At 34.8% G+C, this 27,155-nt stretch overlaps 3 protein-coding genes across 6 annotated transcripts; 1 reads left to right on the top strand and 2 right to left on the bottom strand.

Annotated features, from left to right (window-relative positions):
• Positions 1 to 5,984: 5,984 nt before the first annotated feature.
• LOC126682111 (uncharacterized) lies at positions 5,985 to 15,705 on the top strand. 4 transcript variants are annotated; one of them, XM_050377673.2, is made up of 10 exons: positions 5,985 to 6,094; positions 6,177 to 6,405; positions 6,553 to 6,678; positions 6,765 to 6,926; positions 7,942 to 8,071; positions 8,260 to 8,301; positions 9,243 to 9,551; positions 9,681 to 9,723; positions 10,940 to 11,017; positions 15,350 to 15,705. In XM_050377673.2, the coding sequence occupies exons 1-10, from the start codon at positions 6,030 to 6,032 to the stop codon at positions 15,414 to 15,416; spliced, it is 1,251 nt and encodes a 416-aa protein (XP_050233630.1). In that variant the 5' UTR covers positions 5,985 to 6,029; the 3' UTR covers positions 15,417 to 15,705. The 4 variants fall into 4 exon arrangements, with proteins under 4 accessions (XP_050233630.1, XP_050233631.1, XP_050233632.1 ...); XM_050377674.2 differs by lacking the exon at positions 10,940 to 11,017; XM_050377675.2 differs by lacking the exon at positions 15,350 to 15,705 and having other exon boundaries at positions 10,835 to 10,985.
• A 6,231-nt stretch (positions 15,706 to 21,936) lies between these two features.
• LOC126681196 (zinc finger protein KNUCKLES-like) lies at positions 21,937 to 23,021 on the bottom strand. The gene has a single exon (XM_050376662.2). The coding sequence runs from the start codon at positions 22,652 to 22,654 to the stop codon at positions 22,040 to 22,042; it is 615 nt and encodes a 204-aa protein (XP_050232619.1). The 5' UTR covers positions 22,655 to 23,021; the 3' UTR covers positions 21,937 to 22,039.
• Positions 23,022 to 23,108: 87 nt separating this feature from the next.
• LOC126681195 (26S proteasome regulatory subunit 6B homolog) lies at positions 23,109 to 26,651 on the bottom strand. The gene is made up of 6 exons (XM_050376661.2): positions 26,103 to 26,651; positions 25,358 to 25,588; positions 24,401 to 24,559; positions 24,132 to 24,284; positions 23,913 to 23,996; positions 23,109 to 23,439 (listed from the first exon to the last, which is right to left on the bottom strand). The coding sequence occupies exons 1-6, from the start codon at positions 26,565 to 26,567 to the stop codon at positions 23,305 to 23,307; spliced, it is 1,227 nt and encodes a 408-aa protein (XP_050232618.1). The 5' UTR covers positions 26,568 to 26,651; the 3' UTR covers positions 23,109 to 23,304.
• Positions 26,652 to 27,155: the final 504 nt, after the last annotated feature.

Consider the following 27,155-nt stretch of genomic DNA (forward strand, 5'->3'; position numbering starts at 1 on the left):
GTATCGTGTATACTTTAATTAATCTTCAAATTTGTTTTCTCGTTCCTTATCTATTTAAGTACACCTTCATATCCTCGTGGAGATCCTTGTCTATCCTTATCGCAAACATATTTATTCCTAGTAAACTTGTGACCATTACTATACCCGAATCCTTATTGCCACATTTGGCACTTTATATTCTTTCCATTTCAATCTTCTTTCGATATCATTCTCCCCTTAGCGAGTTTCTCACTATTCTCCTTCTTATGATACATCTTTTGGAACATCAATATATACCTTCCGCAGTAACCTTCGGGTTATACTTGTCTTTAATTGCTTGTTCATTTTCTTATATCGTCTTAACTATGATCTTCTTTCTGTTACTGTCCTCTTGACATTGATTGTCTTATTCATCATGATAATCTAACTCTTTCTCATATTTATTTCTGCTTTTTCATATCGTGGTGTGAGGTTTACTCCTTACTATCCACCGTCGTATTGTATTCACTCGTTACTTCATTTCTATATCTATACCGTAGAAAATTTTCTTCATGTTTCTTCTTTAACTTCTTGTTCTTCGTTAACCAGTAGGACTAATAGTCTTAATGCTACTACCTTATGGTATCCTTCTTTTGTTTCATAGCCATGCTCTTATCGCGCTCCTTGATCATCTTCTGTTGCACTCTTCGCATTACTCTTCATTACGTCTCGTATATCGTGTATTTCTTCCTTTAGCTCACAACATCGATCATTAATGAAGAGTTGTAACTTACTTTGCCTAAATCTCTCAACGTAGTGAGTTCTCGATCGCATATGTATCGTCTTATCACATTTGCACTGGCGTCATGACTGTTAGTAGTGTTGATCACATACTCGTGTTATCTTTATCTATCTTTGTCTTTATGTATAACGACTACATAAAGTTTAGTTCATTTATCTTCTTGTCTACTTTTCACGTGACTTTCTCTTTTCCTTTCCTCGATCACTCTTATCGAGTTCCTGACATACACAGCTTGTTTGTACTTTCTTGATATGACTCAATTTCGATATTGAATCTCTTCTCACGTCCTTCTACGTACCTCGATGCATGCAGCTTCATTCATATGTTCGATAAGTTCAATGCTACATAATGCATCTAACTTTTTAAAGATTACTATTAATCTTCTGCATCAATTGCACTAATCTTTTTATTCGCTTCATAATCGTAAACTAGTAATAGAAGTTCTAACTTCTAACTCACTTATTGCAACTCTTGTCGTTTACCTCTTGATCTTTCTTATCATGCTTCTCAAATCACTACATTCTATGCGGACTTGATGTTAGCTATACTTAATTGATCCAATTCCATGTTCCGTACTTCATATTCTTATCACTCGTCTACTTGGCTCGTCACTTTATCGACATATATCCATTATCGATACTCTTATGAAATCTACTTCATGTTCTCGGTTTGCCGATCGTAATGGTTAACACTTAGGTCACCGTCTTAGGGACATCGTGTTCCAGTGACAACTTGATCCAACGGTTCAATAAAGAGTTGTCACGATCTTATTAAACCTAACGACTTTCTAATATTACGCAATATTCACATTATCCTTTCATAAGGGTAATCTTCTATCTTCAAGGTGCAAACTGTGAGTCTATTTCTATGCTCGACTATCCTCTTTCTTACTTCTATGGTGTGGTAGCATGATGCTCTAATCACTTCGTTTAAAGATAGGAACATCCCAGTTCATCGTTCGATTAGTTACATTTTGCTACTCACATACATTTTACCATTCGCTTCTCGTATATAAACTTCATCCTTCTTATATACTTCTTCCTTATATCGTAGTTTAATATCTTTGACAACCTGTCAAAGAGATACTTACTTTCTAGCTTACCACTAATCTGGTACGCATCACTTTCCAATACATCTGCGATTTTTAGCTATATTCTAGCTCGTTAACTCGAAACTAAGTTCGTATCCTAGAAGCATAACTCCTATGTTCTCGCAATTATACGTATTCATTCGCTTCGTGGCCTCGATTGTAGCTTTCTCGCGAGCACTTCACTTCCATCACAGAGTTCTGGTCTAGGTATACTTACATAAAAACAAAACTCTTTTAAAAATTCTTTCACATAAAACATCTCGTTTCGAAATTTAAATCAAAATTTCATTCAAATCTTAGCAAAATTGTGCACTAGGGTGATGACGTCTCTCATCCCCAAAGAGTTGCCACAACTCACCTTTTCGTCTGAGCATAATGCATATGATGCATGTACTATTAATGCATGTCTTCATTTATCATTCTCTTTATTAATTATATATGTAGTGATGCATTTCTATCAATGTCGTGGCAATCACACATTTCTATATCGGGTCTAGGCACAATTATGCTTTCAAAATCGTTTAAACAAAACAACTTTAGAAAGTTATAAAGTTTAAGTTTTGTAAGCTCTCTAAACCTTAAAACTCTGTATCTGGAAAGTTCTTCAACTTCTGTAACTTTATACTTCTTCGCTATTCCCTCCCGGCGTTTCAATCGATCATTTCGATAGTATTTTGCCTAAACAAGCCAAAAGATGAACTGCCTCATCGTAGAATTTCATCTCCTCGAGGTTCCATCTAAATATGCATATCACGTATGCATACCTTATCGAAAACAAAATATGCGCGTGTACCTCATATACGTATGTCACAACAAACAAACAAGCACTTCACATACCAATAAATCATACTTATCACAAAACGACAATGCAAACCACTTGGATCAGACAGAACTCAACTCTATAGCTGCAGTAGTTCCTAGGTCACTTAACTGACAAAACACATATTAGCAGAGGTAACTGGACCAACTGCTCTGATACCACAATTGTCACGACCCAAATTATTGAGCCGCGACCGGCGCTAGGGAACGGGAGTGGTAGCTCCGGAACCCGTAGCAAGCCTAAAACCATAATAAATTTTTCGCGAATAAAACATATTATTATATATATTACGTTTTCAGAAATCTTTCTTAAGTAATATAATTCAAATATCAAAATATCGCATTCCTTTCCTGAAAATGTTTGCAGCACAATTCTTAGAAACCAGGGTCTTACCGAGCGATATCTCATATCCAACACCGCCCTGTTTCTAGTCATAATCACAACCAATTCCTCTCAAGGCAATCGGTATAAAATTCAAACGGATAAAACGTCACCTTTATAAACGACTTATTTATAAAATTATATCAGAGTTTACTTTTCAAATACCGTTTGAAATTAAATCATAAATCTTATACTGACACCTACTGACTACTGCAGCTCTATAAAAACTCGCACTTTGTGTAAGCCAAAAGGCTGCCGACACAAAGGAGATGGTCTGTCTGATCCGACTCCGGTCACCTGAAAGGAAACACTGTGAGGGGGTCAGTATTTTGGAAAATACTGAGTGAGCTTGCAAGTTACTAACAGTATTAATGTAAAAATATAACATCGCATCCTAAGAAAACAATAATATGAAACATATAAACAGGTATTTGATCTGTACGAAACTAATATCCTAGCATGCGACACATCTCTCGAATAATCATATATCATTCAACCCAATCGTAAATATCAATTGCGATTCCAACTCGCTGTTGGCCCAGCCACTAGATACGGGGACTCCAGACTACACCGTAGCCGAGTGCTCACTCGTATCAAAATCATATACCCAATCGTAAATTTCATAATCATCAGCAGCTCCCAGCTGTGTCACATCATTTCTCAAATGCAAACACACTAGACTGACTCGATACTGGTGATCACACAGCCTATTGACACCCAATAGGTAGCTAGTTTCTTCGGATCGCATACTAGTTCTCGTATATAGAAATTAAGAAAGCATATAACCTTTCAATCAATTATATAACATGCGATGCGTATAAAAAGTATATGTATATCTATGCAAAATAACTTTATATATATAATACACGAAAGTAAATTTGCCACTCACCGTGACCGCTATCCAAATAATAACATCATAAGGATCCCATGAACACGAGCCCGATGCATCGTTTGATCCATTAGTTATTGTAGCTCGTCCGTCTAGTAGCTCGTCAATAAGTCAGTTACTTATCCGAATAATCTGTACGTTTAATCCATAAACGTTGACTTAGTATCAAAATCCTAAGTTATAAACTTAGGTTAACATAATCGTATTTCAAATACGATTCTTAACTTTGATAATCTCTTAATCACACTTCTCTTTTAAACGTCCTAGTTTACGTTTTGATATTCAATCGAATCACGATTGATTACACGACTTGAAATTGTTTGAAATCGAGTTTCCGCGTCGCGTCAGGGCCCAGAAAGCCCAAATCAGGAATCCTCACTCAGCGAAGGACTGCACGTTCGTGCAGCAGTGTCCTGCACATTCGTGCAGTACGCTGCACGATCGTGTGCTGCACATTCGTGCAGTACGCTGCACGATCGTGTGCTGCACGTTCGTGCAGTACGCTGCACGATCGGGTGCTGCACGTTCGTGCTGCACGTTCGTGCTGCACGATCGAGTGCTGCACGTTCGTGCAGTACGCTGCACGATCGTGTGCTGCACGTTCGTGCAGTACGCTGCACGATCGGGTGCTGCACGTTCGTGCTGCACGTTCGTGCAGTATGCTACACGAACGCGGACTGCACGTTCGTGCAGCAAACGGCTGCCGATGTGCAGCCCCGGGGTTCATTCCCCGGGCCATTTCCGACGTGCTTATACGTCCAAAGTCGATTCTAACATGATTTCCATTAATAACCACTTCAAATTTCATCAAAAACACCAATAGAAACGCGATTACGATTCGTTTAATTCGTTAAAACGAAATAACCCTTATTTATCAATTCTCATAATAAAAACGTCAAGCTTACCTCGATTTGAAGCTTAGCGATGATAGAGAATCGAATTCTGAACGAATCGATATAAAGAACTCGCGATTTGGATGTGAAACGGCAAAACGGCGACGGATCGTAATCGATCGTCGAAAGCTTCTGTTTCCTTTCTAAATCCTCTGCGCATCACTTCCTTTCCTTACTCTTAAGGAAAGTTATCATATATATCTTGGATAATTGTCCATTTTGATCCTTCATTTCTTTAACTTAAACCATTTCTCTTTTAAACTTTCTAATTTAACCAAATGGTTAAATTATTCTTTTAACTCGATTGCTTACGTATTATTTATATTCATATAAATAATACTAACTCAATATTATTATTTTCCGTCAAAATCTTTTAATTACTATTCTCGAGACTTAATTGGCTAATTTACACTTTAGCCCTTAAACTTCTCAAAAGTGACAATTTAGCCCACAACGCATCCGCGTCCAAATTTTAAAAGGTCTCCGATTGACCCGAAACTTTTACCATATATCCTATAATACATTTCGCGGACCTTAGCGAGATAATTTCCATATTTGTCTCAAAGTGGCTAAATTACCACTTTGGTCCTTATACTTTATTTTGGGTTTTTCTTGACATTTTTTCCTTACAATTCCAATTCTGATTTTAGAATTGAAATACATTATTAAATTCTTCGCCATAATCTTTTCCAAAACCGACCTACTAACACTTATTATCTTAATTTCTCGGAAATCCTTCCGATATCACTACTCCGGCGATTCAACACTGGGCATGTGGTCCAATTAGATACTTAAATATTTTGGGGTATTACAATATTGCTATATTAAATAACTAATTTTCAATTCTATACGGATTTTTATTTTATATGCAAGAAACATAAAACGTAAAATATTTAATAATACTTTTAATTTCAATTTAATATTTAAATCTCATTAATAATTACTAATTAAAGTTTAAAATTAATGATTAAAAACTAATATTATTTTTAAATTTGAATATATACATCGATTAATTAGAGATTAACGAATGGTAAAGTTGTAAGTTTAGGGACTTAATAAAATAGAAGTGAAGTTGGGGGACTGAATTTGAAAGCTTGTAAAAGTTCAAGGATGCGTTATTTGAGGTGCAGTACGGGGAGCATTGGTAGCGGTTATTATAGCTAGTTTGCGTGTGTTGGAAATTCAAATAATCAACAATGGAAGGTCAAATTCGAAAGCGTCCTTTTCCGGTTGATTCTGAAGACATCGATGGCGCCCCTAAGTATATTTGAATTTCGCCCCTACTCTTTCAATTTTTCTTTACATCATCGTCCAATTGATTGGATTTGTTCTGGTTTTTGCAGGCAGAAGAAAGCTAGGTTTCCCAAGGGTAAAAAGGTAAAACCAGGCGAAGAAGAAAAGCTTGATATAGCAAAAATACTTGGAGAAGAAGCAGGAGAAGATATTAATGGCTGTGACCTTCAAAATCCACGTGTAGCTGCCAAAGAGCGCGCGAAGAGAAGAAATTTGATAACTGCTCAGCTTTTTAGCGAAGAACAGAACCAGGATTCTACTGCTGAAATTACTTATGAGGTTTAATTTTTGTTATGATATTATGCTTTTTATTGCTTCTTTTTCACTGGTTTCATTGATTTTAGTGTTGAATATTTGTCTACTTTTAATGAATTAGGTTATTTTTTGATTTATGTACATGGTGAAAATTGACATTTTTTTTTGCAGGATAATGAAAATTTTGTTGAAGAGGGGGTTCAAATAGAACCATTTAATCTGCACCAAGAAAGAGAAGAAGGCTATTTTGATGCGGCTGGTAATTTTGTTGAATATGTCAGCGAGAAAGAAATCAAGGTAAAGGCTATTTTTGGTGCTCTATTTCCTTCTAAATGCATAATGCGCACGTTTTTTATTGACCATGTTGATTTTGATTTTTGCAGGATGCTTGGCTTGACAGTATTGCAGTTGATCCAAGATACGCTGGAATGAGCTCAAAGGATTCAACAGAAGATGATACAAACAGTGATGCTAATGAACTATCTTCTGCAGACGTCGGATTGATAAAGAAGCGAATTGCCACTGTACTTCAACCAGGGGAAACGGTATATCTTGTATTTGAGTTAGCAAATTTTTTATTTTTTTCCTGGTCAATTACTTTGCAATATCTGTTTGTTCTTTTTCTTTTAGGTGGTAAAAACACATAGCCAATTTTCATATTTTATACATTATCTTCGTCTATGGAATGTAAAAATCTACAGACGTAAATACTTAATAGTACTGTGTTTTTATATTTTGTTCACCAAAGACGCGAGGCAAGTTAGAAATATCTTTGGATCCAATATCCATTCAGTATGCTGTCAGCATATTGACTAGCAAAGCAGTTCTATGGGGTGGGTCAAGTTTGGATATAGGAATATGTAAAGGCTGCTTTTGTTTTTCCTAGGTTTAGAATATATTCAATGAAATTAGTGAATCACAATGAAGCTTCCATTTGGAAATGAAGTGTGAAGCTAGTAACAGGGCAGATGGAATAAAAGATTGGCTACAATCCAATGGAGCAATCTTGAATTCTAAGTAATCTCATGTTTTAATTCGTTTGCTTATCATCTTCGTTTTTTGGAGGTTTTGCTGATTTAATGAAGGTCCGTAATGATTTAGCTTAAAATGTGGTGTGGCAAGCTTGTATTTATTATTAAGCTTTTTGAAAATTGCAATTAAAGGATCTAGTGCTTTTTAATGATTTAGCATTATGGTTTTACAATAACAGTCTAGCAGAGCTCCACAGAAGCAAGGTGCAATTACAATTTTTGGTTTTTAATCAGGCTTCATGAGGAAATTGTTGTGACAAGAACTAGAAGGCTGTCATAAAAACTTTAACATAGGGTTATCAGTTAAATGAAAAACACATAGGTAAATTTTATCCACTTGCAATAAACTTTTAATTAAAATTTTTTTTTTTAGGTTCTACCTGTGCGGCTGTGCCTCTTAAAATGCGGTTTAAGACTTTAAGCTGATACTTTATTATATCTTTCTAATTTATTGACTTGAATTTAAACACTATAGTGTATTATTATGTATTACAAATTGTGACATGATTTAATTTTCTGTTGCTGTCAGGTGTTGCAAGCCTTACGAAGATTGAAGGGCAACTCTAATAATCGGAAACAGAAGATGCCGGCTGAGACACAACTTCTATTTGACAAGCTAACTGACGATGCAAACAAGCTGTTAGATCAGGGTGAATATAGTAAGTGCATTACTCTAGTTAAATAATTTATTTGATTTAGACTGTAGTTTGAATATTTGGAAATATTGATGCACATTATCCAGTGATGCGGCTTTTTTTGTTTATTTTTTCCATATCTTTAGGGCTAACAGTAACAGTTTTCCTTTTCAATTATGATGTATTCACTGGTTTAAGCATCCAATATGCAGATGTTTACCATGACAAACAAGAAGTTTTCCAGCGTGAAGCAGGTTAGTAACTTCGTGTTTCTCAAGATATTTCTCGATTCATTTTTCTTTTGCATCTCTAATCGTATGGTGCTAATATTCATCTTTATACTTTTAGAAGAACCAACTTATGGCTGATAAATGTGGTTGATGTTGCAACTTTTTTTGGGGGTTATGTTACTGGGTCTTCATGGAAAAAGTAACAGACGAGGGTTTTTACTCGATGGAAAAAATAACCATATGTTTATGATTTTTTATTTTTTAATTTTATTTTCGGGATTCTATAATGTACTCGTATTTTGACAACCAAAGATGGAAAGATTTCTACAGATTTGACGGATTTAGTAGGTACGTACGAGGTTTCATTCGATGGAATGAGACTAGTTAGGGGAAATACATTTTTTTCTTTGGAAGTCATAGTACAGTAATAGTCATAACATAATCTGAAGGGGTATTTAGTATTTGACCCTTAATTTAATTAAGCTAAAAAAATAGGCTCAAATCTTTGGTAAAAACTAAATCAAACCAGGAGATTTCTTTTTTGATTTTGAACAGAAATTATTTTGTAAATCTCTTGAATGTATGCAATCTTCCAAGAGAATCCTTGTTGCTGTATTTCATCTGACAGTGAATTTTTACATATTTATATGTATGAATTTACAGAGAAAACAAGTTTTTTTTTGTTCCAAATTAAACATAAATCTTCTGCCACTATTTTATTCTTATCTTTATGGTGTTATTGCATGATTTGCTCTTTCTGTGGTTTGTATCCTTCTCTCTTGTGCTCTCTTAAGTTTCACGGATGTTTCTTTCCTATAGAAACTGTGATCTTTTAAATGTTTTATTTCACTACATTTGCATTGTTCTTTTTCTGTTAGTTATTCCATGTTTAACTTATTGACAATTTTCTTCATCAAAAAAAAAAAAACTTATTGACAATTTTTCTGCTGGGTTCTCTTCTTCAGATGGATATGAACAGTTAGCTCTAGCTAGGGAGAATCCCGCATCTTTAAGTGTAGGCATGGGAACGGATATATTCTCTGACGTGACAGATCTTGGAGCAACCTCCTCAGAACTGTCTAATTCTAATGGGGTTACTTCAAACACAAACATATCTGCTGCAGAAACCTTGAACAATGGTGCTGATGAGTATGACATGTTTGTGTATGATGAGGATGATAAACCATCCTCCAACAGTATTAATTTGGTTTCTGGCATTAGTTCTGATGGAGTCTCTCAATTATCATCCAGCGGACAGACCTATGTCTCTGAAAGTAAGCTCTTATCATTGATTTGTAGCCTTTAGAAGTTTAATGGATGCCTTGGAAACTCACTTACATAAGGAAAACTCCTTTCTTGCCTGGCTTGGTTTTTCTTATGCTTGATATTCATTTGTTTTGCAGCTGGAGCTTTGCAAGATGATTATGTTTATGATGAGACATCCGGGTAATTGCTATCTTCCTTCTATGAAAAATAATTACCTTTGTGCGTAAATTTTTATGGATATTTTTGTATTACTCTTTGTTAATGGTGTTTATGCACTTGGTTTACTGAGCTGTCTTTCATGTTTAGCTGTGGGAGATTACCTAATATCATCTGCTGAATCTCTACATTAGCTTTTTTATGGATTCTTTGGGAGGTTATGGAAGCTGAATGTCTAGTTTATCTATATATTAGCTTATCTATTGATTCCTTCGGGATTATGGAAACAGAATGTCTAGGTTAAGCAATGTTTTATTATCATTTCCGAATACGATGATGAAAAACTGGAGCGGACAGGTTGGTTGAATCGGGAACTGGCCAGCTGTCCGGTTCAACTGACCCTAAAAGCCAGAAATTCGGTCCAAGTGGATTGGAATCCAGGCTGAACTGGCAATTGGCCCAGTTGAACCGGCGGCCGAACCGGCAATTGGCCCAGTTGAACCGGTGGCCGAACCGGCTAGACTATAAACCATGTCCAAAATTTATTTTTCATATATAATTTACTCAACCGGTTAAACCGGTGGTTTAATAAGTTGAAGCGGGAACCAGTGGCCTTAACGGTTCGGACACTGTCCGGTTTTAAAACACTGGCTGAATATACATATAGACGTTTGGCGTGGTTACGGTATCGTACAAGTATTGTTTGATGTGTTCATGATAGCATATAAGTATTGCTATTCTTTATTTTTTTCTCTAAGAATTGGAAATAGTTTTACTCTTTTCCTCAAATTCCCGAACTATAAATAATATATGACACTCTCTAGGTTCGTCTTCCTTTTTCTGCCGAGTGAAAAACTGAGGATTCTTAATATAAAAGTAAATGTTATTATTTTACGTGCTTGTTTATGGGTCTTCTTATAGCTTTCTTAAAATATCTGCAAAGTGCAAAGTAGCTGCTAACTCTGAATTTGGTGGTTTATGTGATTCTTTTGTGTCTCCGATTGATCCTATTTTTATTTTCTGTGATTTGGTCAAATATTATCTTCCTGCACTTCGTTTTTTTTTCAGGGTTGGTCGAATATCAATTTAGTCATGATTCTAGCAAGTCATTATTTTTATATTTTCTTCTTCCCAGGAATCCGAGGAGGCAGCTGAACCTAATATAAATATTTATTTTATTCATAAGTTTGTCTACATTCTTTAGAGGTAATGTTGATGTTAGTTTCTTGCATACATCCAGGTACTACTATAATAGCAGTTCAGGTTACTACTACGACCCATCGACAGGACTATACTGCTATGCGACGTCAGGCCACTGGTAATAAACTAGAATTGGACATCTTATAAATCCAACTATCACCAAATTGTTTTCTTTGTTGTTTTGTGTTTTGAATTGCTTATGGTAGAATAGATTGCTGATCTTTATGTTTCATCTGGGTAAAACTTAATTACTATTAGAATACGTGCTACTAATTTAATTTAACCAAACTCAAAAGTGCTAAACCAAAGTGATATTTCTACTTTGTTAGAAATTTAATTTGATTTTAAAATTTTAAGGGGTAATGTTATAAAAATTCATTAACTATACATGTTTTCTCAATTTAATCATGAACTTTAAAACGTCTCAATTGTGGAAGTTCCATTTTTTATCAATTCGATACACGAGGTCATAATATTGACGTGGCTGTCAAAAATGATGCCCACCTCAGCAAAATCACACCAATGGGGCAGCATATGCATCAAATTGAGAAAAAAATGAAACCTCGTGCGTACAATTGAGACGTATTAAAGTTCATGAGTAAATTGAGAAAACATGTATATTTTATGAATTTATTTAACATCACACAAATTTAATGTCCCGTCAGTTATCAATTAGGGTTGGATCCCACTCATTGTTTGTAGGAAGACGCACCATTTGTTAAAATTACTTTGTGATTCATGCCATGTCAAAGCTGCATCATCTTAATTTAGTTGTCTTAGTCAGTTTGGTACTAAGATGCTAGTGGTATAATAACTCATTAATTGTCGTAAAAGCTTATCTCCAACACCTTTCTTTTGCGAATTGACAGCTCATTCATTCTTTAAAGCGCTAACTATCTCAGTAGTAGCCTCACATAATTGTATAACTAATAATACCTCATTGCTATTGAACTCAAAGGATTGAGGAACTTAGTGCTCTCTAGTTATGTATAGAATGATTAGTTGCAAAACCACAAGATGCTATATTTAATTTCAGAAGTGACCACCAACTAAGGGGAATTATTGCATTATGGTAAACTTGAAATTATAAGTGGCTTTATATTTTCCTTCCAAGAAACCCTGAGATCTTGAGACAAATCTTGATTACTTGTGTTTGGATTTTGAGAAAGAGAGAGAAAAGTAAAGACTGGTAGTAGTTATGATTCTTATTCTAATCATCATTGAAATTTAATCTTACCATGAGGATTAAATCACATCTATTTTGTCTGTTAATGGTGTTCGTGGTCTTTGCTTTTACTCGGCTTCTTTGGCATAATTTGCATGTGCCATTTTGTGAAGCTGGCTTGTTAAGCGATCAAGGTTTTATTTAGCACGACTATCATAGAATCAAATTAATAAGAAAAATCTAAAGATAGCTTTGATCACAAAGAACATCGAAACAAACAGTTTGAACATGTTATTCGAATAACATAAAAGGATGCTTTTCACAAAAGCAGCCTTTTAATGTAATGCTAAATGTGCAATAATATTTGGAAGTGGTTCCTGGTGTCCATGTCTAATAATGAAGGAAAAGCATCCTTCCTCTCTAATGCTAAATATGCAATGTTCATGGAACCAATGCCTAGTGGCTAATAATGAAGGAAAAGCACCATTCTTTCATAACGCTGAATGTGCAATAATAACTTAAACTAAGTCTAGTGTAGTGTAGTCAAAAGCGCACTAGGCGCTAAGGTGAGACTCAAATGACAAAAAGCTCCTCCAGACGTCTAAGGTAGTGCACCTGCAATCAGGCGACACCTTTTAGGGGTCATGTCATGATTTTTAAGAAAGGCAAGGCACAAGATTAGTAAAGAGTTTATTTAGCCTATATCTTAGTGAATTAAGTTATTTAAGAAAGTTTAAAATTCAAATAAGTTAAAAAAATATTTCTTAAATAATAGTATATTGTAAAAGGTATTTAAATCACTAGGCAGTATTAGAAAGATACATGTTTATGTTGCCTTGGTGCAAGCGCAAAAAAGCACGGATTCGAGTAAAGTGAGACATAATTTCTTATAAATTACTAATTATCTTTGTTTTGTTTTTTCATGGCTTGTGAATCACTCATCATGAGTTAGATATATTAAATTTGTTTATTTGATTTTAGATGTTTGCTGGAATTTTCCTTTTTTAACTAGTTGTTGACATAAATAGATATAAAATATTTTAATTATTGTTTGACTTAAATAGATGTAAAAAAAATCCTAAAAGATGTAGATTATTTAAATTCTTAAAATACTTGCATTTTGTATCTAACTTAAATACCTATAAAATAGGTTATTTACCAAAAGAAAAATATCTCCCTAGTTTTTTTAAAAAACTTTTTAATGCAAAACAGACTGTTATTTAGAAAAACTATCTAACATACTTAAATTTTAAAATCTTTTTAAATAGCTTTATTTACAAAGATGTAGGTTAAATAAACTCTACTGATCTTGTGCATCGCTTTTTTTTTTTTGTAAAAACATTCAGCGCCTAGGCCCTAAAAGAGGCAACGGTGACGCCCTGCCTTAAACGTCTGGAGAAGCTTTTTTATCATTTGTGCTTTACCTTTGAGCTTAGGCAAGTGGCTCTTGAGCCTTTGACTATAAAGCTGTTGTACAAGTCTCAATTGTTTTTTCTGATAATAACCTTTTCTGAAAGTATTTAAGTTATATTAGGAAGTACAAAGTCTTTTAAGATTTTCTTATTTTTATTTAGGTCAAAAATTAAACAAAAAATGAAAAAAATTCAGCAGAAATCTAAATTCAAATAAACGAAATTAAAGAACTTTTTCTTATCTCTAACTCTTCATGGGTAGTTCACATTCACAAGTCATGAACAACCTAGACAAAGATAACGTATCTTACTATTAATGATTAGTATTTTATAAGAAATTTGCTCCTCACTTTAATCGGGTCAACCCCTGTTGTTTGCTTTGCTCCTAAAGCAAGACATAGCTGTATTGCGTTAGTACAGCTACAGCCTAGGGACTTTAGCTAACTTGGTAGTGGCTGATAATGAAGTTAACATACAGTTGGAGTGTGATGTAAGGTAGAAAGAAGCATGTAATTTTTTCAGGCGATGCACTATGAAGCACTGACACTTCTCCAAGGTGCCGTATGTAGGGGGACATGTTGGGGATACGTACTGGACACGTGAAATTCTGTGTCCCGACAATTTGGGGACACTTTGGGGTGGTATTTTAGTTAATTTGAAGTCTTTTTGTCAGTATTATTCCTTTTTTAATAACCTTATGTAAATGGGCCTAGGACTCAAATCTAATTAGAGAATAAGCTACACTAAACCCTGATTCTAATTAGAAAACAAAAAATAGAACACACGCTATAACACGAAAATACACACACTTTTTTCTTATTCCTTTCCTTTTCAATTGTTTTCAAGGTACACACAAGAAAAACAAAACTCAACAGCCTACAAATAAAGATGATTAAGCTTCTCAATATCGATAAACCATGCATGTTATGAATGATATACTCCGTCTATCTTTTTTTGCATGTCCATTTAGCCAAAATTTTACATACAAAAGAATGTTCCTTTTGTCTTAAATTTTAAGTATAAATACTCAGATAACCCTATTAGTTAATAAATGCTTCGTAAATTAAATCAGACTCATTTATTGGGAATGGGTAACTTTGGAAGATAATGTTTAAAATTATCTTGAAAACCTAAATAGACAAGTAATTATAGACAAATACATATGGCTAAATGGACAAGTAAAAAAATCACCGAAGGAGTAATATTTATATCTTTTGCATCTTTAAAGCTTCTATATGAGAAAATATTTATTTTTTTAAAATAATTAATTTTCTGTGCCCCCTCCGTACCAATGTCCTATTTTTTTAAATGCTATTCCCCATATCCGTACTTGTACCCGTTCCGGTGTCCATACTCATACCCGTATCAGTGCTTCATAGGCAATGCATTATGTATAAATCAGGATGTTTAGTTCCCTACTTTGTTTTTTCCTTACGTTAGGGGAGAAACCTGGACATTGCTGTTTGCTAATTAGCCAATGTGAATTAGAGGGAAAAATTGCCTCAATGGTGTTGTTTCTGCTCGTCTATATGTCCTCACATATATATCTGTTGCTACCCTCTTTTACACTTTTAGAAGCATCAAGTGTTTGGGGGATTTTAGTTCATTGTGATTACTGTTATTGGTTGACAAATTATTGCTGAAACTAGCTGTAGAGTTTCTTAGATTAACCTCGAAATGTTCTCTCTTCTGACTGCATGGCATTGACGTGTTGTTTGATCTTTGGGCTCTCGTCCCTGATAAATTTCTGATTCAGAATTTTAGAATCTACAATTACAAAACCTTGCTCGTGATTGAAACAAATGGCAGATGGCATCTGCAATGGTAAGCATGCATAATCTTAATTATGTACCTTTGTTTTAATTTCTTGCAGGTACTCCTACAATCAAGAGAGAGGCACATATGATGAGATTCAGGAAGTTGCATCAGGTGCAAACTGAGCATTCAGTTCTATCTCACTTTAGGAGTTTGTACATGCTACCAAGGAAAAATTTGGGATATGAAAGATTAGATAAAATATAGATCCGAGCCAGGCGGTTTTCTAGTTTTTTTTTTTTTTAAACACGACTGTTGCGCTGCATTTTCTTGATTAAGATAAGTTAAACTTTGGCAATCTGAGTGTTTGAGTTGCTTCAAACATTTTAGTATTTAGTATTTTGTTGTGTTTATAAAGTAGTTGTAAAAAGGCTCATAGTTTAAAAAGAAGTAAGAAAGTTTCTTAGTATTCAATTGTGCCTTAGTCATATTTGCATTTTCTATCCTTTCGTGGTGCTGACATATAAGCTTATGTCCATCACATTAGTGTCTTTCTGTAATCCCAAAGAAATCTCGACCTTTTAGCCTCTTTTCAATTTCACTCCGACGAAAAATCGCTAATTGTACCCAAATTGCAAAAGATTCAAATAAGTTGTTTATTTTGAATTTTTTCAAATGGAAAAGAGTTTGAATAAGTTAGGGGTTTTCTGAATTCTTTTGAATGGAAAAGAGTCCAATTTAAAAAATTGGATACAATTGCAATTCAAAGGTGTAAATTATACTGAATTGTAAATTTGAGTATAATTGACAATTTTACGACATACAATTGCAATTCAAAGGTGTAAATTATATTGAATTGTAAATTTGAGTATAATTGACAATTTTACGACAGGGTGATATTGAAAAAGGACTATAAGGTCGAGCTTTTTTTATGATATTAAGCCAATAATATTTGATAACCTAATATGGATGGTGCATGGTCGGAGTCTTGTCATAGTTGTGAGCCTTATATTTTCGGGTATGAAATACTGTTTTTTCGCCAACATTTATTTTTTGAAGAAAAGGTCAACGCGCTTCCTGAACTTGTGACATGTGGTCATCTAACCCAATTTATATTCTTTTGAATAACTAATCTCAAAACTCTTCATTTTTGGGTCAACTAACCCGATAATTTCTATTTTTATTTTAAAAAATATATTTAGAATAATTATATCGCAATAATTAAGGAAATATTTAATTATTGTTTTACATCCCTCGCCTCCGAATTGTATTTTACACGTTTTAAAAATATAATTATGGGGCTATTTGACCCAAAATTGAAGAGTTTTGGGGTTCATTACTCAAAAAAGTATAAATTGGGTTAGATGACCCCGTGTCACAAGTTTAAGGAGCGCGTTGACCCTTTGTTCTTTATTTTTTTACTACCCTTTCTAAATCTTTACATTTCATACCAACTTTCTTTTGTTTTACACTATTCTTTGAAAAAAATTTCCTTTTTATATGAACTCTCATTTTTCAACATTTTTTTTTCACCATTATTTTCCTGCACTTAATATTTATCACATTTAAATTTTTAATTTTTAATTTCTTTTATTGTTTTGAATTTTGACTTTTTTTTACTGTTGATATTTTTTGTCAGTTTTAATATTGACACGAAATCAACATATGTAATAAACTAACTAATTTTAAAGTTTTCAATCTTTTTTTACACTAATTTTATTTTTATGACATTGTTGCAATTTAATTTTAATTTTTTATTTTATTTCACATATAATGTGTTCTTTTTCGTTAATGTTAAAATCAACTAAATAGCAACATAATATCATACACAATATCAACATAAGGTCAATATTGTAACATTACAATAATTTAACATCATTATTGTCTTCTTCACTAATGCTAAAATCAATTAAATATCAACCAAAAATCAACATCATATCAACACTGTAACATTACAATAATTCAACATCATTATTTGTCTTCTTCCACGATGTTACCATATCATTATCTAGTCTCAGTTTAATTTAATTTAATTTTTTTAGTTTATTTCACAGACAATATTATCTTATTTGTCAATGTTAAAATTAAAAAAACAATAAGTTGATATCAACAAAATATCAACATAAAATCAACAACACTGTAAAATTATAAAAATTCAGCAATAAATCATCATCAACAAATCGTTCAGCAGAATAAAAAAAACGCAGAATTACAACAAAACACAAGAAAAATACAGAAAGATTAAAGAAAGATGGCGGCGAGACGAAGGCGGAATGACGGAGGAGTAACGACGGAGATGGAATGGCGCAGGCGGAACGACGGAGATGGAGGCGGAACGGCGATCTGAGTGTGGGAAAGGTGAGTTAAGAGAGAAATGAGAGAGAATTCTGAAGGGAGAGAGAATAATTGTAATTATGAGGGTTTGTGTTATTAGAGCTCTATTTTAAAAGTAATTTTTTTTTGTATGGTAGTTTTGAAATGTCAAATATGAGTCGGTATAAAAGTAAATCAAACTTGAATGTTGGTTATTTGAGTAAAAAGCCCTATATTTTCGTAATCTTGGCTCTCCATTATTGTTCTTTAATCTCAAGTCTTATGCACGAAGCTTTGGTAAAAAAAGATCTATGGCAAACCAAATAGCAAGTCTAAAGTGCTTGGCATAGCACTCTCAAGTAGAATGGCAGGGGGGTTATAGTCTGATTTAAAAGAGAAGGCATTAGGAGGCAAAGGTAAGTACTGTTTAATATAAATCTGGGTTATGAAGCAGTTTTTAGGTTTTTGCGAATAATTCCATGGTTTAAGGGCAATTTTTGAGGAAGCTAGAGAGTACTAAGAATACTAGGAATTGATGGCGAGAACTGGAATTGTTGACACTGCTTGATTTGCAATTATTGATTATTGAAGAAAAATTAGTGATGAAAGGGGAATAAAGAGAAAACAATCGGAAACAGCAGGTTTGGGATCCCGGATCCGCTCCAAAACTCTAGTCAGTAAGGGTTTATTTGAGTAACGAAGTATGGTTTTTAGATCTTTTTCGTACCTTTAGGCATGTGGTCTTGTGTTCTTTTTATAGTACTCCCAGCGCGTCCCTCTTTTCCTAACCGATGTGGGATTTTATGGCTTAGTGCTTTGTTTCCTTTGTTTATGTTTATAAAATCATTAATCCCCTCATGAGTTTTTGCGATGAATGGGTATTTAGGCCTAGTTTTGCTCATCGTAATTTCATAACTCTACTGTACCTTCTTATTGTTGTTATTTTTCCGTATGTGTTCTTTTCGCTCCTCTTTTGCCGGTGCTGCCTTGTTAGCTTGACCCCTGGCCTTTGGTGACTTGCTTTGTTTCGTGGTTCACTTCGTTCATTTTTGCAACTTGTTTTGGTTCTTTATGTGTGAGAAGAACCAAGACAAGCAACTAAAATGGCCGGAGTGGCCCTCTTTTGTGCTTTTCCTTCTCCATTTTTGGGTTCTCCCTGTGCTTTTTGTAGTTTGTTTTGGTTTTTTGGATTTGTTTAATCCAACCCAAACAAGCTACAATATGCTCGGGAAAACTCCATTCTCTGGCCTTTCCTCTTCTTGTGTGTGATTTTCTTCTTTCCTTCTCTTGTACCTATAGCGTCGTAGGGTAGTGCGTTGTAGCTGTCATGTCTTTTTGAATTTTTCTTTTTTTTGGCGCATTGTGCTTCTCTCTCCTGATTGCTTTTGACGGTTGAGTCGCTTGTGACTTTTTATTCCTAGCGCTGCAGCAGTTGCAGTTACCGTATTGCCATTAATGACTTTTGCGCATGTCTCTTTTACCCCTTTATTTTCTCCTTTTTACCTTCCTGGGAAAGATTATAAATAGATCTCTTCTTTTTCATTTCTTTTCTTTAGTTCTTTCGGAATTTTCTATTCAATTTTTGCTGCTTACGTTATTTTCTTTCATCAGAATGGCCAAGAACATCTTTGACGCTATGGATGTGGGAATGTTGAGCGACGATGAGGACACTGTCATGCCTAATCTTTCTTTGCTTGATCAACCATCTACTCCTTTTATCTCTCTTTTGTCGATAATGAGGATGGGCCTTCTGTTTCTGCTGGCGATCTTCCTCCTCCACTTCTGCTGCTTCTCTGGCTTCTCTTCCGGTTGTTATGCTAGTTGTTCCCTTTTCTGGAGTCATATCTTATGTTGCTACTGACTCCGTATCGGTTGTGATGCTGTCTTCTCTCACGGTCACGTCGAGCACTGCTCTTCCTTTGATTTCTTTAGAAGGGACAAAGAAGCGTCCTGCTACTAGTTCTCCTAACTCTTCTTTGAAATCAGCCTCTTGTCCGTGTCGGGACGTTGCACTATCTACCTTCGTCCTCAAAGGTGGTGTCATTGACCAGGACTGTTTTATTCTTCCAAAGGGCTCTCCTTTGGAATCCAACCATATTCGCAACGCCCTGTCCGCATATCTTCGGAGCTAGTGTCCACTGGACGCTTTTGGGAAGGTTCTTGGTACTGGAGGTGCGCCCTCTTTTTACGTTGGCGCTCTTCACTTGCTTGATGATGTTCGCCAATTAGAGGACGACCAGACTCGCCTTTCCGCCTACATGAACTCCCGGTCGGAGGTTGATTCTCAGTTTGATAAGACGTCTGCGGCTCTAAAGAGGGTCCGGGAGTTAAGTCATCGTCACACGGAGGAGATTGTGTCTTTGAAGGCTTCGAATGAATCTTTGAAAGCTGATCTTCATGAGAAGACCGTGACCGCCATCTCTTTGGAGAAGCAGCTCGATCAACGAGGAAAACAGGTGGAGACGTTACAGAGTTTTTCTCGGGCATGGAGAATCATATTGCGGATCTGAAGGCTTCGTTGAATAACGTTCGTCTGAATTGGGCGGCGATGGTGGCTGAACGCGAACGTTTGGAGTTGCACTGCCAGGCTTTGGAGAGTCAGCTAGATGAGGCCACTGATGTGGTCCCTCTAATGTTCCAGCATTATCTTCGGTCCATTAGGTCAGCTATTTTGAAGGATTATCCGGTGGAGATCTTTCTTTTTTATATGTTAATCTGGCCCGTTTTTGTAAGTTCTTTGCAAGTTTTTTTTTTGAAATTGTTTGAAACTTTTGTAAACTGTTTGAAACACTTATAAACTATTTGAAACTGTTTTTAGACAAAGGTTGCAAATTGTGTTTTTTGAAACTGTTTGAAATCCTTTTAAACTGTTTGAGAACTTTGTAAAATATTTTGAAATTTTTGTGAGTTGTTTGAAACTATTTTTTTTTTATTTTGAAACGGCTTGAAACCTTTGTAAACTATTTGAAATGTTTATAAATTGTCTTAAATTGTTTTTAGATAAAGGTTGCAAATTGTATTTCTTTGAAACTGTTTAAACCTTTGTAAACTGTTTTCAACCATCGTATAATTTTTTTAAAAAAAAATGATAAAAAACCGTGTTTTAAAAATCTTTTGAAACTGTTTGAAATTGGTTTTAATAGACTTTTTTTATGAGAAACAATAAAATAAATATTTACAGTTTTCTTTATTTTTGGAGAAGTTATGATTGTAGGATTTGAGTTCGAAGTAAAATTGAAGTGATTTGATTACGAGTTAAAAATTTGAACAGATCGGAAACTCAATTTGACACTCACAGTAAATTTTTAAGAAGTGATGATAGAATTGGAAAAATAATCTGTTGGATTGTTATGAGCTGAAAATTTTGAATATATTTGTTGAATTGTTAGTTATTTTTTTTGGATAAACTCAAAGAAGAAGAATAAAATAAAAATAGAGTAAATCTTAAGCGGCAAATTACAAAAACAAAGTAGCAGAGTAAAAAAATAAAGAGTAAACACGTTGGAGTGCAAAAAATCAAGTTGCATTTTTGAGATTAAAAGATGGTAATTTTTTTTTCCGGATGTTTGCCTAATGTTTCCTTGAAAAAAGTGGTAACAAATAAGTCATGTAATGCAATTTTAATACAAATTAGGAGCTGTACGTGTTGGGCTGGACGCTGATGCAGGGTGACACACACGTCGGTAGTTTAACCTAATGGAGAAATATTTCTGTGAACCAAGTTCGGCACGTAAGGTTATGAACTATCCATTCATCGTGTGACACGTGGCAATAATAAATGTAATAACTAATTATTAAATACCACTTTAATTGATCACATTTTAACTATAATTAATGTAGTATTTAATGATTGGTTATCACATTTATTATTGATATGTGTCACACAATGAATGGATAGCTTATAATCCTACGTGATGAACTTGATTCATAAAAGTATTTGTCCGTGAAATGGCCTACAAAAGATGAGTTTTAGAGTATGTTTCATTTTCATTGCTTTTTGCCACATGTTTATAAATAATTGTATGAATATAAATTGTAAAAATTCAGCGTGTTATGGTAGAAATGTAAAAAAATTACCTTCTATCTATGTATTTGAGTAAATCGTAATTTAATCCCCGCCTCTGAATCTGATGCTTTACTAAGACTTAAAGACTCTAATATAAAAGAATGAAGAGATGGAGTTTTTATGAATATTTGGTTAAATGGTCCGATAAGAAAGAAGAGAAGGTTGTAGGCACTTTATCAAAAACAAGTTAGACCACGAGATTATCTGATTGCCTTCCTGCCCATGTTCTTATAAAAACCATTTCAACAAATTGGACATGTTAGATGTTTATGTTCCAACTATGTCTACATAAATGTTGTTGACTGTGTATATATTGCAGCATTTTGTTGAGAGTAATTATATAATCAAAGCAGCAGCCGCCGAAATAGAAACATAATACACGAAAGCAAAACAAAATATCAACTTAAATGGAACACAAAAACTAGAAATTCAAAGGTTTAGGCACAAGTCATTTCCTGCAAGATCATACCCAAAACTAAAAGTAGGGCTCATTCCTGAAACATCAAGCTGATGCCCGCCACTCGTATTACTATCCAAACCAAATGGATGGATCATGGTTGAGGACGCTAGAGATTGAAATGCGCCATTTGGCGAGACTCCAAAGGGAACCGATCTTGAAGGTTGTTGACGAGAAGTGTAGTGACGGTAGGATGGTTTGCGTATCATAGAGTGAATGTTAATCCCAAAAGGTCTGCTAAAGGATTCTGGAAATGGGTAGCAATCCATGAATACTCCATAAGGGATTACTAATTCCGCTCCTTTCTTCTCTCTTTTCAGCCATGCTCTCTCGCGTTTATGTGCGTTTTGATGCCCACCCAATGCTTGAGAATTAGAGAAACTTCTGTTGCAATATTTGCATAGGAAATGCCTTTCCTCTGCTGCTACTGCAGCCTTCTTGTTACTCTCATCACTAGTTGACGATTCCAGAATACCAAAATGGCCTAGCAAATTAAGCTCTAAGTTGTTGTTACTTGAAAGGCTAAGATCAAGTAAACAATCATTTGCCTTGATGGCTTGGTTCTTGTCTTGATCAACATCTGACATTTTTAATATTTTGACATGCACGGGATACTACTAATAGACCATTTATATACAATACAAAGAATGAGTTTTGCATCTTCCATAAATAGAAGAAAATCTACAATGAAATATGCATATCCATTGAATTGGTAAGATTGTTAAACATAAGTTTTGCTTGATGAGATCAATCCAAAGTAGTATTCAACCACACTTGTGAAAATATGTCAACTTACAACTCAGCCTCCGTTGTACATAATGGGAATTAGGATAATTTTTACTTAATTACCAAATACATTTTAATGCAAATTTATATTATCAAACTTGGGAAATGTCTTTTTGCAGCTATCTTCTTATCACTTGTATTGTATGCAATATTTCAATAATAGTAATTTGCTAATGGCTGGCAGGCAAATCTTTAGAGTATTGCTAGTAGGTTTGCAGAAAATTTAAAGAAAAAAAATATGTATGGGATTGAAAGTTTGAACTTAAACTTGATGTCAGATAATAGAAAAATAAGTACACACCAACTTGGAAGGAAAATACTATCTTTCCTATGAGAAACTAATATCAGACTGTATCCATCACCTCATCTCAACACTATTATACCAGATACTTCATCAAATATTTTCCTTAAACAAAGTCCAGACCATGAACAAGGAAAATTCCACTTCTCCTCATTTGTAGAATTCAAAGTCGGTGTCGGGCTTCTTCACATTTGTTCGATAACCTTTCTCGAAGTCCTTTGGGAGGATGACATACCTGTTCTTGCGTACTGCGTGCATGCCTGCTTCCTGACATATAGCTGCAATCTGCACGCAACCATCCAATCACAAACATTAGTAAGAAGAATACACTGAAATATTGTATAGTTAATGCGCTATATGTTTTGAACCACTCGGATCCATTAGAATAGATATCTTTACTCTTAGGTTCAGTTTCCACTCTACAACCCACCAAGGGTATACAAAGAACATCGTCATCGGTCTACCTCTTGTTTCAGATTTGGAACACAAGCCTTTTGCTCAGAACAATTAGGAGAAAAAACAAAAAGGAATGTTCACAATTAAGTCATTTTGTGCCCTTGACTCTTTGGTTGGGTAATGGCAACTAAAAATATCCCCTGCTAATAATTATAAAGGCATGGCAGCAGTAGTAACTAGCAACATGGCATTACTGGTATGTATAAAAAATTCATATGCCACTCCAATCTCAAAATTACAATTCAATAGACACTAATAGAAAATAAAACAAGACAGCTTGTAAGAAAGAAAAACCAACTGACCTCAGCAGCACTAATTTTGTCTGGCCGAGAAACATAATCCTCCAAGTCAACCTCATCACTGAGATTCATTTTAGAGGTGCAAACCTGCATAGGGAAAAAAGATGTTAACATTCATTAAAATTGGAATTCCCCCAAGTCAGCCTGTTATAAGACACTCTTGGAAAAGGTTCCAATAGATTTCCAAGGTATGATTAAAATTAATTTCCACCTAGAAATTACCTGAAAAACAAGCCTCTTTTGTCTTCTATCTGGTAATGGAAATTCAATTTTTCGATCAAGCCTTCCAGGACGAAGAAGAGCGGGATCTAAAGTGTCTGCCCGATTTGTAGCCATAATGACTTTGACATTCACAGTTTGATCAAACCCATCCATCTACAGAAGAATACATATAAGCCAAAGAAATATAACCAATCATTTGTAAAGGCACTTTCTAAACTCCAAATGACAATTTCATATAATGAACCAAATGACATATAATAAAACAATACCTGATTCAGAAGTTCCATCAAGATACGTTGAACTTCTCTATCAGCTCCTGTTTGTGCATCAAACCTAGCAGTTGCAATAGCATCTACCTCATCAATAAAAATAATTGCAGGAGCATTTTCCTTAGCAAGTCGAAAAACATCACGAACCATACGAGGGCCCTGAAATAATGGAAAAGATACTATAAGAAAGCCCTTCAGAAAGAAAAGAAAGACATAATAAAAAAGAAAGGCGTGGTTGCAACCCAAAAGAAAAGCAGTCCGATTGATACGTTGATTTCAATTCACTTGCAGTTGCAAGAATGATAGTCATTTGCCAAAAAACAGTACATTTCTCACCAATAACGATGCCTTGTTATTCTCCCAAACCATACCAAAAGTAGCTGGAAACTTTAATACAGTGTATATGGGTTCAAAAGGTTTGGAACTTGAATGAATGTAGGTGCACTAGAGCTACTTCACCCCTTCATAATTGCGTTAAGCATCAAAAGATTAATGTTGAACCAGCTACTATTCTATATATTTGATCCTGTCTCTTTCATATTCAGCACAATATAGGTAAACAACTCCAGCTAAAGTCTAAAGAGATATAATCATTCATTAGTGGCTCTAAAAAAGCTGAAGATAGAGATCATTTTCAACAAAAAGAAAAAAAATTCTGGACTTTAAGAAGATCCTCATATACCCCCTTGACTCATTATGTCCATTAATGAAATTGAGAAATCAAATTTCTTCCAAATAGATAGCAATTAATACTCTGTTGGAAAGGAACTGAGCATTAAATTCAAATAAAATTATTTAGCTTTCAACTAAGCCGCATATTTTAACATGAATTTAACCACAAGCGGGGAGAAAAGTAATTTCCATAATACAAAAAAAATCTACCTGGTACTTTACTCTATGTACCTCTTAAACAACAATGATAATAGCTTAGATAGGCTGTGAATATTTAAAACATACCTCCCCCAAGTACTTCTGAACAAACTCAGAGCCAACAACTCTAATGAAGGCTGCAGTTGTATGGTTGGCAACAGCCTTGGCAAGCATAGTTTTCCCAGTGCCGGGCGGACCATAAAGCAAGACACCACGAGGTGGATCTATTCCAATTTGTTTGTACAATTCATGGTGAGTGAGAGGCAACTCCACTGCCTCCCTAATCTCCTGCTTTTGAATGTCACATCCTCCAATGTCCTGCCCCATAAAAGAAAAATGAGGTAGTATCGAGTTAGATTGAGCTTAAAACATCTTTACGCCATATTGCATATTCATTAAAAAATATGATTTAATTTGGGATATCAGAGTTATCACTGAGTCCATAAGGTCCACTTGTTGTTAGAAAAACTTTATCTGGAAATACTTCACAAGGAACAAAACCTACTTATGTATTATAACTCCATCCCAATAAATAAACGTTTCAGACTGCAATTTTATATGCTCTCATGAAATTATTGGACTTCAATCAACATAACTCAAATCCTTTATAGAGTGCAGAAGCAACACCTAAAACACAGAACATAGTTCCTTAAGCAAATCCCAAAAGAAGACACCCCTAATTGTAAAGCATAAAAACCAAACATCCCCAGTTTAAAAATAAATGCAAAACCCTAATTGAGCAACCACCACAATATTAAAGAAAAATTAACAGTTATACAAAACCCTAACCCTAATTTAAATGTAAAACAGAGTTCAAAATTAGAAAAGTTACATTGTAAGAGACATCAGGTTTCTCAGATTGAGAAAGCAAAGAGATACTCGAATCAGCCTCAGGAGGCAACACGTCGACCAGAGCATTACTATGGCGATGAAGCGCAACCGAAGCAGACGGCTTCAACAGCTCTCTGTTAATAGTACTTAAAATCCTCACATAATAATTGGACCCCGTAGTCGACCCCACGATTCCATTGTTCTGGTCCACCATCTCCATGAACTGCCCGATAACCAAGGGCACTGATTGGATCCGCTTCACCTCCTCCTGCGCCCGCAGAAGCTCCCTCTTCAGATTCTTCTGCTCGTCTTTCACGTACTCTTCTTGTATGTCGATGAATTCTAGCTGCCTCTGCAGCGCTTTTAGGCGGCTGTACAGATCTTCTTCTTCGCCCTCCGTCTGATTCAGGTCGGGTGCCGATGACGGAACGGGTTTCGGGTCAAGTACCATCGCGGAGGATGCCATTCTGTTGAGTTTTCAGAGAGGATTTTTAGATGGTGATAAACGGGGAATCGTTTCGCAATATATACAATACTGTAGCTTTTGGTCTTTTCTTTTGCTTTTTCCTTAAGTTAGAAGAAGGGTTCTCATTTTTTTTTAATTTACGAAATCACCCTCTAAATCCTCTACAATTTGGATTTCGCACCACCTTTTAGGATTTATTACAAACAATGCCCTCAACTATAGCTATTGTAAGTTTGTAACGAGCAGTTTTTTAAAAACCGAACCGGTAAGGCCTCCAGTTCAATTGGTTTAATAAATTTATAAAAAATAGGGTAATTTTCAGAAACAACCAAATTTTCCAATTTTTTAACTTTTATACGGCTATTACTTTTCTATCTCTAAACTACTGTACACGGAGCCATTTTTTTCTTTTATACGAGCCTTCAAAACAATTTCTCTCTTCACATCTCTTCTTCCTCCTATACTCTGTGTCCATCGTTCTGAGGTCAAAATAATTATCATCGAAACAATACAAGCCATTCATTCTCTGAAATGGCGGCATCGAGCTATGGTGGCGTTTGGGCTGGCGGCGGTGCGACGAAATTCCGA

Source organism: Mercurialis annua, linkage group LG5 (assembly GCF_937616625.2).
Source record: "Mercurialis annua linkage group LG5, ddMerAnnu1.2, whole genome shotgun sequence".
Taxonomy (NCBI): Eukaryota; Viridiplantae; Streptophyta; class Magnoliopsida; order Malpighiales; family Euphorbiaceae; genus Mercurialis; species Mercurialis annua.

Coding starts and splice junctions, on each gene's coding strand:
- LOC126682111 (XM_050377673.2), top strand. CDS start 6,030: ATGGAAGGTCAAATTCGAAAGCGTCCTTTTCCGGTTGATTCTGAAGAC. Junction 6,095..6,176: donor GACATCGATGGCGCCCCTAA/GTATATTTGAAT, acceptor TGGTTTTTGCAG/GCAGAAGAAAGCTAGGTTTC. Junction 6,927..7,941: donor TACTTCAACCAGGGGAAACG/GTATATCTTGTA, acceptor TGTTGCTGTCAG/GTGTTGCAAGCCTTACGAAG.
- LOC126681196 (XM_050376662.2), bottom strand. CDS start 22,654: ATGTCAGATGTTGATCAAGACAAGAACCAAGCCATCAAGGCAAATGAT.
- LOC126681195 (XM_050376661.2), bottom strand. CDS start 26,567: ATGGCATCCTCCGCGATGGTACTTGACCCGAAACCCGTTCCGTCATCG. Junction 24,560..25,357: donor TTCAGAAGTACTTGGGGGAG/GTATGTTTTAAA, acceptor CCATTATTTCAG/GGCCCTCGTATGGTTCGTGA. Junction 23,440..23,912: donor ACAAAATTAGTGCTGCTGAG/GTCAGTTGGTTT, acceptor GGTTGCGTGCAG/ATTGCAGCTATATGTCAGGA.